The 17,045-nt window shown below is 40.1% G+C and overlaps 1 protein-coding gene across 1 annotated transcript; it reads right to left on the bottom strand.

Moving 5' to 3' along the window:
* Positions 1 to 13,001: 13,001 nt before the first annotated feature.
* On the bottom strand, positions 13,002 to 13,941 carry LOC131240167 (protein S40-5-like). The gene has a single exon (XM_058238247.1). The coding sequence runs from the start codon at positions 13,875 to 13,877 to the stop codon at positions 13,167 to 13,169; it is 711 nt and encodes a 236-aa protein (XP_058094230.1). The 5' UTR covers positions 13,878 to 13,941; the 3' UTR covers positions 13,002 to 13,166.
* Positions 13,942 to 17,045: the final 3,104 nt, after the last annotated feature.

Genomic DNA, 17,045 nt, shown 5'->3' with positions numbered 1-17,045 from the left:
ATTTAGTATTAATTGGATGTATGTATTTGATGTGTTTTTCCTTATAAACAATATTTCAAGGCCACACACACACACACACACACACACACACACACATATATATATATATATATGGTTCCACGTGGATGAGCTCATGGAAACTTCCCATGAGGTCGAGCTGTGTGGGCCCCATGATGTGTGTCTAACATCTATCCCATCAGTCAGACACAACATTCCATAGTGAGCCAAGGTCTTAAAAATCAAGTCAATCCATGACTTGTGTGGGCCACACCACATACAAAAATTGAGAGAGGTTACCCTCCCATTAAAACATTCATAATCATAATTTGGGCCCATCGAGACGTGGTTTACAAATCCAGCCCATCCATTATGTGTGTCCCACTTGGATGAGGGTCAGACCAAGTTTTAGATGCATCCAAATTTCAGGAGGGCCTCACCAAGTGCTTTTATATTTTTTAGGCATGTCTTCACATGATTTTAGATGGTATGGCCCACCTGAGTTCTGTATACGGCTGATTTTTAGGATATCCCATAATTTAAATGAGACCCATTAAATGTACGGTGTTGATGTTTAACAAACATCATGGTGGGGCCCACACAGCTCAACCTAATGGGAAGTTTCCATGGGGTCGTCCGCATAGAACCATTTCCACACACACACACACATATATATATAATGTGGGTTAAGAAAGAAATATCTAGCCGGAAAAGAAAAGATAATACCATTTTTTGTACATTTCTACTGGTCCAGGCATTTAAATGGAGAATGAAAGAACATCATTAAGGTAAAGAAAGTACTTCTAGCCGGAAAAAGTAGATGGAGGCATAGTCGGAAACGATGGCAAAGCTAACTAGTGGAAGGTTTTTTTGCTCTTATTGGAGGGAAGGGATTGGATGGTGTGCGACCTTGCCAATTAATGTAGGCCCCACCATGATGCATGTGTTATATCCATTCTGTTCATCCATTTTGCAAGATCATTTTATGGCCCAAAAATGAGGCATATCCAAAGCTTAAGTGGACCACACTACTGCAAGCACCAGGGACAATGATGGCCACAGTTAAAACCTTTTAAAAAAAAATTTTTTTTTTTTACACACGCACACACACCCCACACACTCACGCCAGTGGAATTTCACCACCTATGGGTACTTGAACCCTTGACCGGGAGTTGAAACTCCTGGGAGTCTACCACCCAAGTAAGAGTAAGGACTCAACATGATCAACATGATGTTTATTTGCCATCTAACATGTTCGCAAGGTCTGACAGATCTGGATGAAGGGAAAATACAAATATCAGCTTATCCAAAACTCATGTGGTACCCAAGAAGTTTTCAATAGTAGTACCCAAGAAGTTTTCAATAGTAGGTGTTTATACCGTAGTCCACTTGAGCTTTGGATCTGACTTATGTTTGGGCTTATGTCCTAAAATGATCTCGCAAAATGGATGGATGGCGTGGATGAAACACGTATATTATAGTGGGGCCTATAAAACTTGGTGACATTAACCCACTACCAAGGTTGAACTAAGCAACTAGCTTCTCTAATGGTTGGCCCGTTGGGATGGCTTTATTAGGTAAGTGGTTTTGGTTGGAATGAAAACAAAAATTTATATTGGTTGGGAGCTTAAAGCAGGAGCGGACGCCAGCAACACCTTTGTCGGATAACACTTAATCGGCTCGGGCTTAAAGCAGGGGAGGGGAGAAATAGTCCTTGTCCCTTTTATGAATGAGAGTTTCTTTGGGAGTTTCTATACTTTTTTCTATTTTTTAAGTGAAAGACTACTTTTAATATGATTGTGTTTATATCCAGATTCATGGTTCATTGAAGATAACCTTCCAAAACCTTTCTAAACCTATAATGATGTTTGAAAATGTGATTTTATGCATGTCAGGTATATGAAGATAATTCAAAGGTGTAAAAAAATATCAATGTTTAGAGCCCAGCATTGAAATTCAATAAAATTGCATACTATAAGTGATTTTCAGATACATTTCAGTGGGATGTGAAATTGAAGTGGGCCTTTCATCATTGGCGGGGGCCTGACACTCAAGCCGAGGGCCTAGTAAGGTGGCTGAGGCCTGGGTTAATTATACATTTGTGTGTGGGGCCACCATGCATGGTGCTCAACTTGGACTACTTCGGACTTGGATCTAATCTGGTTCCATAGCACAATCATAATGGTGAGTCAACCCTCTTTCAACTGAGTGGGGTGAATCGGGACTCAATTGGCATAACCCTTCAACCTGGCGGGGTTCACCTGATGCATGGGCATGTAAAATTGTTCTGTTATACTTGTATTGCAGAATTGAAGGATTGTCTATGCATCATTGACAGAGATTTAATCTCATAACTTTAACGCGTAGTTAATTAGGAAGATTCTCAATTCCTCAATGTAGCTAATGAGAATCTTGATTTTCCACACCTCACATCTTTAGGAGAACATTCAATGGAATTAGGATTTTCTCTCTTGTATTGACAGTACAAGAAAGAGGGTTTTTAGCGACGAAACACATTTTCGTCGCCAAAAGTCACTCCGTAGGTTTTTATATTCGACTAAATAACTGTGTATAGGGACCACGGTTCAAGCATCTCACTCTAAACCTATTTAAAATTAATATAGTTGTAGTGGGGTCTACTGAATCGCTCAATCTAAATAATCCAATGGTCAGATCTAAATTGATAATCATGCGTGACCCACTTAACAAGAGTCTTACGTGTCGTTCTCAACTTCATAACATGTTAAGGGCCCAAAAAAATTTAGGTTAGTGGGCCCACGCTTAATTTGTTTGTCAGATGTGGGGTCCACTCTTCCTCATTGGCCCAGACATGATGAACATCTGATCAAGACGTACGTTACCGGTTTTGATGATCGTTTACATTGAAACTGAACATAAGTGACCACAAGATCATTGACCCTAAAATACTGCCACCGTTCATTTAACTACTTTTGATTGATCTCGTGCGTAGATATAGTAACTATTACTGGACGAGTAGGATCGCACGTACTATAGAAAGTGGTTTGTTTCTCTCTTTTTCACTCGAGCAGCCAAAAGGCCTGATTTTGGGCCCCAGGATCTAAAAGGTGTGGCCCACCCGAAGGACAGTTCAGATTTCTCTGGCATTACCACATTGGCACATGTGCTTGCATGTGGATGAGAGTAGTTCCTTTTGAGTACTCTATCACTGCAAGATCTAAGGGGAGTTTTGTTACTCTGGTAGAGTATAACGTCTGATACGCAAGCGATAGGAAATTATACACGTGACATACATTAACTCATTAAAGTGATAAAAGTGTGGAGCCCACCTGTACTAAGTCACACACCCAAAATCAAAATGCTTGAACAATCCTAACCTCTGATTTGTGGACACATGCATGTTTGATGAAATAGAACCGTTGGATATTTTTCTTTTTAATGTCCATCAATCCGATGGTTAGATAATCAAATGGTCTTTGGTTTTGGTTTGTAATACATCTAAACTAGGACGCATGATCTGCATGGTTGATCTGAATTACTTTATTCCACGTATGCAAATTTTGAGTAATTTCAAAGTGGTTGCATATCCTCCATCAAACTCAAGAGTATCAAAGGTTCTCTTCCTCCATCAAATGGGCCCCACACATCACTTGTAGGGGTGTCAATGGGGTGGGCTTGGGCCTGAAAAATTAGAACTTTGAATAGGGCCAGCCCGAAACAGTGTAAAATCCAGGCAGAGCCTACCTCAAGCCCGGCCCGTTGACAGCCCTACCTGATCTGATGGTGAGTTACCTGATATGCTATGGCAGGGTGCCAAGCTTCATTCACAGCCATTTACAAATTGTACACGTGGCATACATTAACTCAAATTAAATCAACTAAATTGTTAAACTTGCTGCAGCTAGGTTAAAATCCCAAAACCAGATTGGTGGAGATGTACTTTTTTCCCTGTTATTTTAACACACGCCCATACACCCCCGCACGCTCATGCCGTGGTGGAATTTCACCACCTATGGGTACTCGAACCCTTGACCGGGTGTTGAAACTCTTGAGAGTCTACCACCCGAGCAAGAGTAAGGACCCTTGTTTATTCAGAACAATTGCTGATTGGTGGACACTTTTTTATTAGAACAAGAACATCTGATATCTTTCATCTTTCGTTGAGAAATTACATGGATAGCATGCAGGTTCTTAGGATCTACGGAGCTTGATCACGAAACATGTACGGTTCATCCGGCCAATCTTTTTACAGGTGGAGGGGATATTTCATAATTTCGCATGCAGTTTATTTAAGGTTATATATGTGTATAGGGAAAAGGTACCATGCGCTCGACCTCACGATAAGCTCCCGTGAGGTCGAGCTATGTGGGCCCCACCGTGATGCGTGTCGACCATCAACACTGTACATTTGATAGGTCCCCTCTAAATTATGGGATATCCCAAAAATCAGCCGTATACGGAACTTAGGTGGGCCATACCATCTAAAATCATGTGAAGACACTGTTAAAACATATAAAAGCACTTGGTGGGGCCCACCTGAAATTTTCATGCGTCTGAAACTTGGTCTGAACCCTCATCCAAGTGGGACACACATAATGGATGGGCTGGATTTGCAAACCACATCTCGGTGGGCCCAAAAAATGATTATGAATGTTTTAATGGTGCACGGCCCCTCTCCACTTTTGTATGTGGTGTGGCCCACACAAGTCACGGATAGACTTGATTTTTGAGACCTAGGCCACGATGGAATGGTGCATCTGACTAATGGGGTAGATGTTCGAAACGCATCACGGTAGGGCCCACACAGCTTGACCTCATGGGACGGACTCGTGAGGTTGAGCGCATAGTACCTTTTCCCATATATATATGCATGCTAAGCTGTGCATCAGTTCGAACTAAACACGTGCAAACTTTTTAAGAACGCATATATGATGTGAGCTCAAAATTTGAACGGTCCACGTGATGCAGCACCCTGTGAAACTCCTAAGGCCCAACTTTTACTTTGACCCAAAACTTTGGTGGGCTATGAAAAAAGAAAACAGTTTCCTCCCTTGACTCGCATCTCTCTTTACTATGGCCCACCAGAATCTTAGATCAGGGTAAAAATTGGTCCCTTATGATTTCATGGGATTATGCATTATATGGACTATTTGGATTAGACACCCATAATACATGTGCAAATGTGCACACGTGTGCATGCCTCTCGTTCTCTATCTCTCTCACACACACACTCTCTCTAAGTATATATAGAGAGAGAGAGAGCCATCATTGGATTGAATGATGCATTTTTTATTTTTCCTTTGAATTATAGTGGATTACTGTGAATTTGTGAACGTAGTTAAAGGAAATCACGTAAGTCTCTATGTTGTGTTTTACATTTTTATTTTATTTTATTTTTTAAAATTTAAAATTATTATTCATGTGGTCAAGAAGAGATCTATCTACTAACACAAGCAATGTATTTTTATTTTTTATTTTTTGTAAATTTTAAATTGTTGTTCATGTGGTTGAGAAGAGATCTTTCTCCCAACACAAGCAGCTCAAAATTATATTGTTCAAATTATATTATCTGTTTAGATGTGCCATTAACCAAAAACATTACTCTTAAATATCTATCTAAATAGTATATTTATTGGACAACTGAAAATGAAATTATCCAATGGTTTTAATCTAAAAAAAAAGTGTCCATAAATCAGAGGATGGGATTCTTCAAATCTGAATTTCACAGTGTTTAGTAGAGATATTGGGTTCCTTAGTTTAGTCAGTTTAATTTGAGTTAATATATGCTACATGTGCAACTTCAAGTGGGCAGCATATCAAGTACCAAGCTCTAGCAAAGTGATAACTAATTCTAAAATAAATATAGTGATATTTCGTCTATTTTCATAAATGAGTGGGACTGACCCAGGCTTGTTGAGCTGCATAGCATTGCAAGATTGTAAAGCCAAATAAGACCATGTAGCTATCTTTAAGACTAGTTTCTCCCAACTCAAGTACGGTGGTTAAGATTTTGTAGGCTTGTTGAGCCTCAAGACTCTTGCAAGATTATAAAGCCAAACAAGACCAGGTTATAATCTTTAGGATTAGTTTCACTACATCGGTTAAGACATAATTTTTCTTTTTTAAAAAATTCCCATTACAAAAGTGTAACTCTATTTCTAATTGCACTGTTGGATCAAACCTAAAAATTTAATGAATGGTCGGATCAAACCTAAAAATTTATAATGGACATTGGTTTACAAGAATTTTAAATAAAAAAGTTTTTAGAAAGAGAGAAGATGCTAAGATTTTTATGTCTTTAATTAAACTTTTTTAAATAGGTCTTTTTTTTTTGGTTATTTTTTAATACACATGTCCATTTGCACACACCGCACATCGAGCACTCGAAATCATGACTTTAATGTCGAAACACAGTGCATTTACCACTAAGCCATACATTAAGATTCCCTTTTGGGTTGTTATATAGAGTAAGAATTCTCATTCTCTCTATGTAATAGTTAGAAACAACTAAAAGAATTCATGGAAAAACCGCTACAATTTTGAAGTATTAATTAAATACTTAAAAAACTTAAAAAATTAAAATTTTGGAAAAAAATAAATAATAATAAACACATACAAACCAGCTCATTCCTCGACACTCCCTATCCTGGCTTAGGACAGCTTAGAGTGCATATGTGAAAATGGCATATGATGAGCACACCCTGATGCACCTCAAAGCATAACCTCAGGAAGCTACTCCAGCGAGTACAGATTCTTTTATAGAAGTGCTAAAATTATCTTCCTTCATAATTAATGCAAGATAAGACAAAATTGTCAAAACGTGCATTTATTTATTTTGAAACTTTTACAAACACGGATTGGCCACTGACACGACCAGTAGCAACGTCACCCACCAGACGATTCTGGGTGGGTTCCACCGTAATGTATGTGTTTATCCGTACTTTTGGATCGCATGATACTAAAAGAAAAAATTAGCACAGGCGATGCCTATCTTTAATGTGTTTTTTTTTTTTTTTTTTTTCCTCTGAATGATTAAAAGCTTATGTCATGGAAGTAGATTTTTTAGATACGAAAAGAAGATTTTAAATGAAAATACATAAAAAACGGCTGAAAAAATAAGAGTATTTTTGTTTTTATTAGTTCATCAATATATATGGGAGTGTAGATTGATAAGTAAGTTTTGTTTGGATAAAAAAAAAAAGTTAGATATAAGGTCACATGCTGGTTAACAAATTAGCCATACTAAAACTCATCTAGACAACATCACGTAAAATAGTGGTGATTGAGTGCCCACCATTAAAACCTTCTTAAGCATGTTATAATGTTCATTTGCCATCCAACCTATTGATTAGATCACGTTGACCTAGATGGAGGACAAACATATGTATCTGCTGGACTGAAAACTTTTATATCCTTGGAAACTTTCAATGGTGGGTGTTCAATCACCATGGTTTTCTATAAAACGGTACACCTAATGTTTGGATCTACCTTATTTTTTAGCTCATGTTTTATACCGAGCGAGAAAAATAAATGAACAGTATGGATAAAACACATATATCATGGTGGGACCCACAAAGGGCTAGTGGCCGTGCCAATCAGTGTCCATGATATGCAGGCATTCTGAATCGTACACTTGATGAATACGGATCAGTACTGTCTACAAAACCCTTTTGTAACACATAAAACATTCCATTCTTATAGGGTCCATCATGTTGTATATGTAAAATCCACTCCGTTCATCAGGTGAGAATCATCATTTGGACCATACATACATTATATAAACCTAATTTACCACTAATATGGACCCCACCTATGGAAACAAAGTAGAATTTCTCTCAAAACGACTAAGTTCACACAACATGGCTTCCTCGAATTTGTTATCAGGATACTTTTTATTTCTTATCTTCATCTTGGTGAGTAAAACATGATTAACGGTTTTGATGAAAGATACACGCCATAGTGGCCCCCACTCAAGCCTATGGTTGGCATCTCATCCATATTTTTCCATGTGGTGTGGACCATCTTAGTTGTGGATCCAGCTGAACTTTAGTCCTAATAGCTAACATGGAGGATAAAAACCCACTAGATGGTGTGGATTCTACATATTCAACATTGGTTGTCCCCACAAATTTGTGTGTTGTACGCACTCCGTGGTCCCTAAAACAAGTGTTCTAGAGGATTCCAGTTCAGTGTATATTAATAACTGAAAATAAAACCTGCTGAGCTGTGGAACGGTCCATTTCTATCAATTTCTACGTCACAATCCCAAATTCAGACGTGAGGAAAATTCCTAACCTTGCATTCATTGTCACCGGTTTGGATTTTTTTATTTTTGTTTCTTTTGTTTTTTTAACCATCAAATAAATGTCTTCCAATCGGACGGTTAAATAATCAAATAAAAGAAAATTCTAGATTTTGATACATCTTGGGACCCATAATTCGAATGGTTTAATTTAAATTACTTATATGCCCCCTTAAGCAGTTTATAATTAATTTATAAGTGCCTGTGTATCATCTATTGTACTCTGCCAGAGTATCCTGATGAAGATGTAGTACACTAAAATTTCAAAATTTACAAATGGGATCCAGAATATTCCATTGATCAAAACCGTTGGTTTCTTGATATCCACTGTGGATGGAACTCTTCCCAAAAATCTCCCAGAATAGAATATCATACACACAAATCTTGGGCCTCTATCCAGTTGAAGCTGGACCATTGATCTGTTTAACTTCTCACTGGTTTATTTGCCCTCCATGAAATGAAAGATTAAGGTTCTTGTATCAAGAAGATTTTCAGTGCATCATTAATCCACGACGGCACCCAAAAGATCAACGGTCCAGATAAGTGAACGGTGGGCCCCACTTGTCATAAACAAAAAATAAAATAAAAATGAAGAGTCTACTGTGCATTGTCCATAACCTACTCTGATTGAAGATCATAGGATTCTCCTTATATTCAATTCATTGCATGAGTAAAAGAATCCAAGTGAAATAGGTGGATGATAGTGATGGGCCCATATAATATTCAAGCATCTGATCAGAAAAATAAAGTAGTGGCTGTGGAGCCTCTGAGCCAAAAGGCCCAGTCCTTTTCTGCAAAAAGTCAGTGAAACACATCTATGTTTGTTTCATACACCTCCTTCTCATGTCTAAAATCTTGGGGCCCACTACCCTATCGTCCCACCATCAAGACAAGGACAAGTACCCCGCAGGAGCACCCAACAGTATAGCCCGCAATGATAAATGGGCCCTGATCGTGGGCCCATCTTGTATATCCACTCCGTTCATCTTTCCCAGCTCATTTTAGGGGATGAGCCCAAAAATGAAGCAGATCCAAAAGTGAGGTGGACCTCACCATGGGAAACAGTGGTGAATGACCATTAAAAACTTTTGTGGGCCATACAAATATTGAGTCAATCTGATATTTGTTTTTTTCCTTTTATCCAAATCTGTGTGACCTTACTAATAAGTTGGATGACATATAAACATTATCGTAGGCATTGCCATCGGCCCCAAGAAGTTTTTAATGGTGGACGTTCAATAATCATTGTTTTCTATGGTGTGGTTCGCCTGAAATTAGGATCTGCTTCTTTTTTTGGGGATCATGCTCTAAATGAGCTTGAAAGTGGATGGGCTGCATGGATATAATATACATACATCAAGGTGGGCCCTACGGTCAGGGGCGCACCTAATCCGCTCTGGACGTCTGGACTCTATTTCTCTGAACCTTCAAGAAAGCAGTTCGGGTTCAGGTTTACCGTTTTAGAACCCATTAAATACGGGTCCAGTAAGGTTAGTTCGGCCCACTGTCTCGGACCGGGTTAAGACGGGGTTAGGTACAGGTCTGGATTGGCAATGCTTAAGTGCTCGCCTAAGTTTAGTTTGACAGTCCGATCAGTTGATCTGAACTGTCCATTGAGTCCAATGCATTTTTCTCGAGCTACTGTGAAAAAATCACACTGATCAGATGATCCAGACCATCGTTGATTTGGCCTTATTTTCTTTAGCCGTCCTTTTTTTCCAAGCCATGGATGGAATGATACGATTGCCTAAAGAAAGTGATTTTTTTAGAATTATAAGCAATCCATGATGGTTTCTAACCAATAGATGGATCAGATTGTTGGCCAGACCTATTTTTAGGTAAATGATTTTTGCTGTCCAAATTAAGGCCACTGATCGAATGGTTAATATCTGTCGCATTAGTGTGATTCTTGCATGGTTTCTCATGAAATGAGTATGGGACCTTGTGAACGGCCTAGATCAATGGATTGGACAGTCTAGGTGCCTCAATGCAACTAAATACAGCTAGAAGCACTATAATTTATAGTGCTATGAGGGCATCAGAGCATTTCTGATAATATAATAAATTAATTATTCAACCAATGGAATAAGGCTGTTAAGGTGGTGCACGTGCGTGATCAAGTCCATCTAATTAGGTGAGCCTGATCATCTACATGCAACGTAGACCCGACTTGGTCCAAGACTCTAAAATCAAGGTCCAAACACAGTAACCAAACCCAATCAGATCCGGGTCGGGGTCCATAGCTAGGACCCGGTCGAACGCGACCTGTTGACCGCCCTAGCGGAGCCCTTCTTTTTTGATCCGAACCGTTCATCAAGGGGCCCAGCTATGGATTGACCGTGATGGAAAGAACCACTATTTGAACAATCCGGTAGCTCATGCCCAGTCAAACAAGCAAAAGCCCATAACTTCAACGGGTACGATTGACAGATCGTGGTGAAGTTAATGCTGTGGGACATCGTATAAGAGTCATTGGATGGTACGGGTTGTGTGGACTACGTAATCGAATATTCGTACACGCTACTAATAGCTGGGAAGCGTATTGCGTCCTACCCCCAACTGGACAGATCCGGTCCAGGCAGGGGTTCTATGGGGCCCAAAGTGATCTATGGGGTTTATCCATTCCGTCCATAAATATTTCCAGATTATTTTATGATATTGGATAAAAAATGAGGCAGATCTAAACCTCAAGTAGACCACACCACAGGAAGGAACGGTGATAATGGCTCTTACTTTGAAACCTTCCGACGGCCCACTGTGATATTTATTTTCCATCCAACCTGTTAATAAGGTCAAAAGGCCTGAATAAAGGGAAAACACAAATCTCAGATTGATCCAAAACTTCTGTGTCCAAAAAGAAAATTTTAATGGTGGGCATTCAATCCCCACTCCCTACTGCGTAATTTACTTGACCCTTGGATCTGCCTAATTTTTTAGGTCATATCTAAAAATGATCTGAAAAAATGGATGAACGGCGTGGATGAAACCCATACATCACATTGGGCCACACAGAGCCCCTGACTAAACCGAGTCCGTCCACGCCGGGCCACACGCAATGCACTCCCAAAAGCTAGTCCTTCCCCATTTATTGTAGGGAGAGGGGGTCCTACCGGATAAATGGTGCTAGCTTTATTCCCTCCCCTGCCAATTTGAATTCACCAAGCAAGCTTGTTACTTTCAGTACATTTTAAGGCCGAATCCAATGCAATCGTTTCGATGATAAGCTTAACGTATAAATCTACATGCAGGGCCCACCTTTATGTTTTAACGATATCCAATCCATCTATATCTGAGCCCCACTGATGTTATGCTTGAGTCTAAGAAATGGAAGCGGATTGGTTGGTGACCTGAACACCACCCAACTAGGTGGTGTTAGGTTCTCTCCTGCCCACCGTAGTATATGTGTTGTATATCCATGCTGTTCCTACATTAGCTGACTCATTTTATGCCTTGAGTCCAAAAATGAAGCAGATCTGAAGCTCAAGTGGACTTTACAACATAAAATGGTGGGGATAATGACATCCATAGATACAATGTTTAGAGGGTTAATTGTGATGTTTATTTGTAATTTGAACTATTTATTAAGGGGCCATGGTTCAATTAACAATATTTGCTTTGGTGTGGTCTGCTTGAGATTTGAATATACTTTAATTTTAGATTCATGCCTTAAACTTAAAAAGAGTTGACAAAACAGATAGGTGGTATGAATAAAACATATACATCATGGTGGCCCCTGCGAAGCCTGGTCATTTGGGATACAAGTGGGGCTGGGTTCACCACCCAATCCACTTCCTACTCCACAGGGTACATTTGGGTGGATTGGGTACGTACCCCACCAAGGAGGAAGCAAGAGACTTATTGTCGTGTTAGGGGCCGTGGGGCCCCATGTTTAATATATCTTATCCTTTCCATCCACCTATTTTGACTAATCATTCAGGGAATGAGCCCAAAAAGTTAGGGATTAAATATTTATAGTTGAAAACATTTTAGTATAAATTATGATATTTATTTGCCATCTAACTTGTTCTTAAGATAACATAGAGTGAAAACATAAATATCAACTTGATTCAAAACTTTTGCAATTCTCAGGAAGTTTTCACCGGCAGGCTTTAAATCCCGTGGTCCAGCCAATTTGAGCCTTACATCTTCCTCTTTTTTGAGCTCATGCCTTAAAATGTTAAGTTAAAATAAATAACATATATAAATATATCCCACGTGAGCATCTGTCTCTACCTACCTCGTGGTAGGAGTAGTACCTAATCCACGCCCGGCACTGTTGGGGTGGTTCCCCTCCATTAAAAGCCTTTCAGATTGAATGCGAGACCCACCTGTTTTCATATGCCATCTAATCAATTCAGAAAATGTATCCAATCAGGATAAATGGACACTCAGAAATTAGTCGCCTTCCAAGAACCCAAGTTGGCCACAACTTAAAGAGCTTTTAATTTTTTTTTTAATTATTTAATTTTTAATTTTTAATTTTTTAAAAATCAGAAGTTTAAGGCCTGATTTTTGGTTACCGAGGAGAACATTATAGGGCCCACATGATGAACGGATTAGATTTCATTATCACATATCGTTGGGGCCCACATGTCAATTTATACATTAAACTTATTTTAAAAACGTTTGCATTGGATCCATCCTCTTCTCAAGAAAAACGACCCTTGCTAATATGCACCGTATGTGACACAGCTCTTTTCTCAAATTAAATAAAAAGCATAAATGGTAATAACCACTAATAAATATATGAAATAGGTGGGACACATACAATCAAAGACGGTGAAAGTGCAATCTCCACCGTAGGAATTTTGTTTAAGCTCAATGGCTAGAAAACACTCAAGTTCACATGGCCAAATCACAGCCAAAAATAATTGAGATTATCTCTTAATTAACCTAAGAACCCGGTTCGGCTCCACACCGCGTTCCGTACACGGCTCATATCCCGACCCTTGAGCGTGCGGCCCACCCCCTCGAACACCGACGTGGCCGCCATCTTCTGGCTCTGAGCATACTCACGTGCCAGATACTCGTGCGGTGGGACCCACTCAGCATCATCATCATCATACTCCACTGTCCCATTCTCATCACCCAATGACTCAACTGACTCGACTCGGAGTATCTTAGGCCAATCAGGAACGTTCATAGGCGCTGACGTGGCCATACCACGCTCGTTCGATGGTTCCATACTACTATCATGTGGACGAAATTGGTGTACGATCCTCGCCGTCGCTTTCCCCGATTCCTCGAATGCTAATGACAGTCCACCCAATTGACGGTCATCTCTCGTGGCCCACTGCCTCGATCGAACCGTCGAATCCGAGCCGCTCTCATTTCGTTGATTACTTCGTCTAGTGATTGCACTATCCGAATCGTCGTGGTCGATCACGGACCACACATCTTCTTCGACTAGCTCCGATATATCCGTGCCGTTAACCGTATGACCGCGACCATAACCGTAACTCCCCAACAGACGGTCACGATAGCTCGATCCATATTTCCGACCTTTCGCCATCACGACACTTGTCTTCAAGACCATCAGCATATTTCCGGTCACCGGATGTATGGCCGGCAGATGACCCACGTCGGAGAATTGGAGCATGAGCACATGGAGAAATTGTCAGTTATGGCCATGACTCATACGTAAAAAATCACATGGAACTCGTCTCATCTACTCTCTATTTATAGTACTACACGGACTCACATCTTATTTGCATTTCGTTTCATTTCATTTCATTTCGTTTGCATTTCGCCTGTCTTCAGGTACTGCACACATCACGAGTACCGTGAAAATAAGAGGATGTACCTTGCCCACGTCAGATTTGCGTTCGAGAGTGGGTCCCACCAACGTTTTGTTGACTTCGTCAAATCCGTCCAATGGTGGTGGGCCACACCTCCACGTGGGTGGGAGTCGAAACGTTCCAACTACTCATCACTTCATGACCTTGGGTCCCACCTTTTCAGCAAGTATCTGACGCCATGTGGCACTGCCACCACCAGTCCTAGAGCTAATAAGGTTGGCTTTTTGGCAGGTGTCTCGCAGGAGTACTTCAAAATGTAGTCCTCCGTAACATCCATCCAAAAATTTCAACCGTTCATCTAGCAGACCCCATGGTGGATGGACCCTAATGTATAAACACACACACACTAAAAAGATCATCACATGGGATCTAAACTCGTGTACTTGAGTGACAGTTCATATACAAGAAGAAAAGGGTTTGTTAATTGAACGATGAGGATAATTCATACAGTTTGATTTGTGCAAGGTAAGCCATTCATGTAGAGGCCCACCATATGAACGGTTTTGAGGGCTCATGATGGGATATATATTGAGTTTTAGGTCCTGCAAACTACAATTAGGGTGGTCCCTCGGGCTACTGAAACGGCCACTTCTGTACCATTTCCAACTTGCAGGCGGCATCCAATGCTCGGCTCCGGAATTTGTACAGTGCGTTCCAGCTTTAACTTCTATGCCAGCCCATGGTTCAGAGTCCCGACCCGTTATCATGGGATAACCTTAATCTGGCGCATGGTATTGGGAAGGATCAAAAAGGTAATTATTACATATGTCAGGAATTATCCCCGTTTTCACGAGATCAGCTTAACTTCATGCTATATTTGTAATATAATGGTATATTGAATGGATGCACTTATTATCATTTGAAATTATTGAGAATAACACATATGTTATATGTAAACTATTCATCTGTTTTGTAACATTATTTTATAACATGGGCTTAAAAATGAAGTAGATCTAAAACTTATGTAGCCCCAAAGAAGTTTTCAATGGTATGTATTCAATCCTTGTTGCTTTTTATGGTGGGGTCTACTTGAGCTCAAGATCTACCTAGGTTTTTCACCTATGCTCTAAAATGATATCGAAAAATGGAAAAAATGGGTGGACGGTAGGGATATAGCCCACACATCATGGTGACACCTACACAACTTGCTAACATTGAGTAAAATTGGCACAAGACCTAATGCAATTCCATCTAATCTTCAATTCCATCCCACCCAATCCCATCTAATACCTTGCGCCAAACACCCCGTTGAGATGATGGGCCTCACCGTGTAACGGCCCCAAGAAGGAAAAATCTGAGCCGTAGATTATTTTGCTTTTAGTTGGATGAATGTGCGGTTTATTTATTTTCTTTCCTAAACGTATACTAATTGTCCAACTATTGAAGAGTTAGGATTTTATTTATTTATTTATTTTTTTTGTACGAGAGGATTTTCAGTATATGATCCATCCATAGTGAGGTCCATCAAATCAACGGTTCGGATCACTGTCCCACAGCTCCACTAGTACAAACTAAAAGCCACTTACGAAATCCCCTCAATCATTGAAGGTATGTGTCATCCTAATTCCGCACGCGCGTAGAACCGGAACCCATACACACGCGGTCACACGTGCAAATATGAAACGCATATGAAATCTGGGCTTTCTATGAGGTTGGAAATTTGTTTAGATATTATCCATAAAAATCAGATAGTTTCACGGCCACAGTGTTAAAAAGTAGATCAACGGCTGCAAATCTTTTTCCATCCACTCATCTATTTTGATATACTGTAGCCCATCTGGAGCGTGGAATGACCCAGGATATACAAACGGTATAGCTCACCAGATGGGTAGCTCTGATATCACAAACACGTCATCTTCTGACACATGATCCCCGCGAGTGGATGTGTACGGATCCCACGCGCGCGTGTACTTAGCAAACATCAATTGAAGATTACATGCATTATGCATCTAACTCATTGTTGAGAAGGCTCAAGTTCATCCAGTTGGACCACAAGCTTTCGTCCACCCAAAGAATTACTTTTAACATATTATTTTTATATAAAATCCAACCGTTCCAATATGTTGTATCCATGGTGATAATCATTTACTCAAAAATTATCCCCATATTATAATCAGATGGACCACACCAAAGAAAATAATTTGATACTTTGAGAAATAGAAAATATAAGAATCAGCCTTTCAACCAGTAGATGTAGTTGAATTTTACTACAGGTGGTCCCCATGCTAGTTCCAACCTATTGAATAGGTTGGATTTCGCACAGGAATGAAAGGTTTGAAGTTATACAGTTGGTGTACTGTAACTTAAAGTACAACTGGTTGTTTTGAGACCTCCTCCTGATTGTTGGGGGATCATACACTAATCTATTAATCTAATCCAATTGGGTGTTGAGAAAAGAGCTCACGGCACTTTGGACGGCTGAGGAGAAGAACAGGTCAGTGTGTGGCCCACCAAAGCTTTGTCCTTTATGATCTAAACAAAAACCTAACATCATCACAATCCCTTCGCCATCAACTCCCTTTGCCTTTTTCTACAACAGTGACTCTCAATGCCACTGCAATTCTTACTACTTAGTAACATATAGTAGCTGTTGGTGCCAGTGCCGTTGGTGGTGGCATTATTGATACGTCTGGGCCCCACACCACAGAGTTGGGATGACAGAGGTGGGCCCTTATCACACCACTCGGACAGGTCCATGCACCCATCACCTCAATCGGAGTCAGACAAGTCGGTGGGACCCTGGCCGACGCTGACAGTGCTTTCTATATATTGCATTAGCCAGCTAAAATGCCATCTACCATGATGGATTTTGCCTTGTCATCTTGCCTGTAGTGGATGAGCCAGAGGTGGGCTGAGATCTTATTACATCGATTCAGATCACAATCTCACCTGCCACACAAAATGCTACATGTTTATCTATTATTTAGTTGGTTTTGGTACAACTTCTTAACTAAAATCATACTCAATGT

Source organism: Magnolia sinica, chromosome 1 (assembly GCF_029962835.1).
Source record: "Magnolia sinica isolate HGM2019 chromosome 1, MsV1, whole genome shotgun sequence".
Classification (NCBI taxonomy): domain Eukaryota; kingdom Viridiplantae; phylum Streptophyta; class Magnoliopsida; order Magnoliales; family Magnoliaceae; genus Magnolia; species Magnolia sinica.
Note: the sequence above shows the minus strand (reverse complement) of the source record. Positions and strands in the feature narration are given on the sequence as shown.

Coding starts and splice junctions, on each gene's coding strand:
- LOC131240167 (XM_058238247.1), bottom strand. CDS start 13,877: ATGCTCCAATTCTCCGACGTGGGTCATCTGCCGGCCATACATCCGGTG.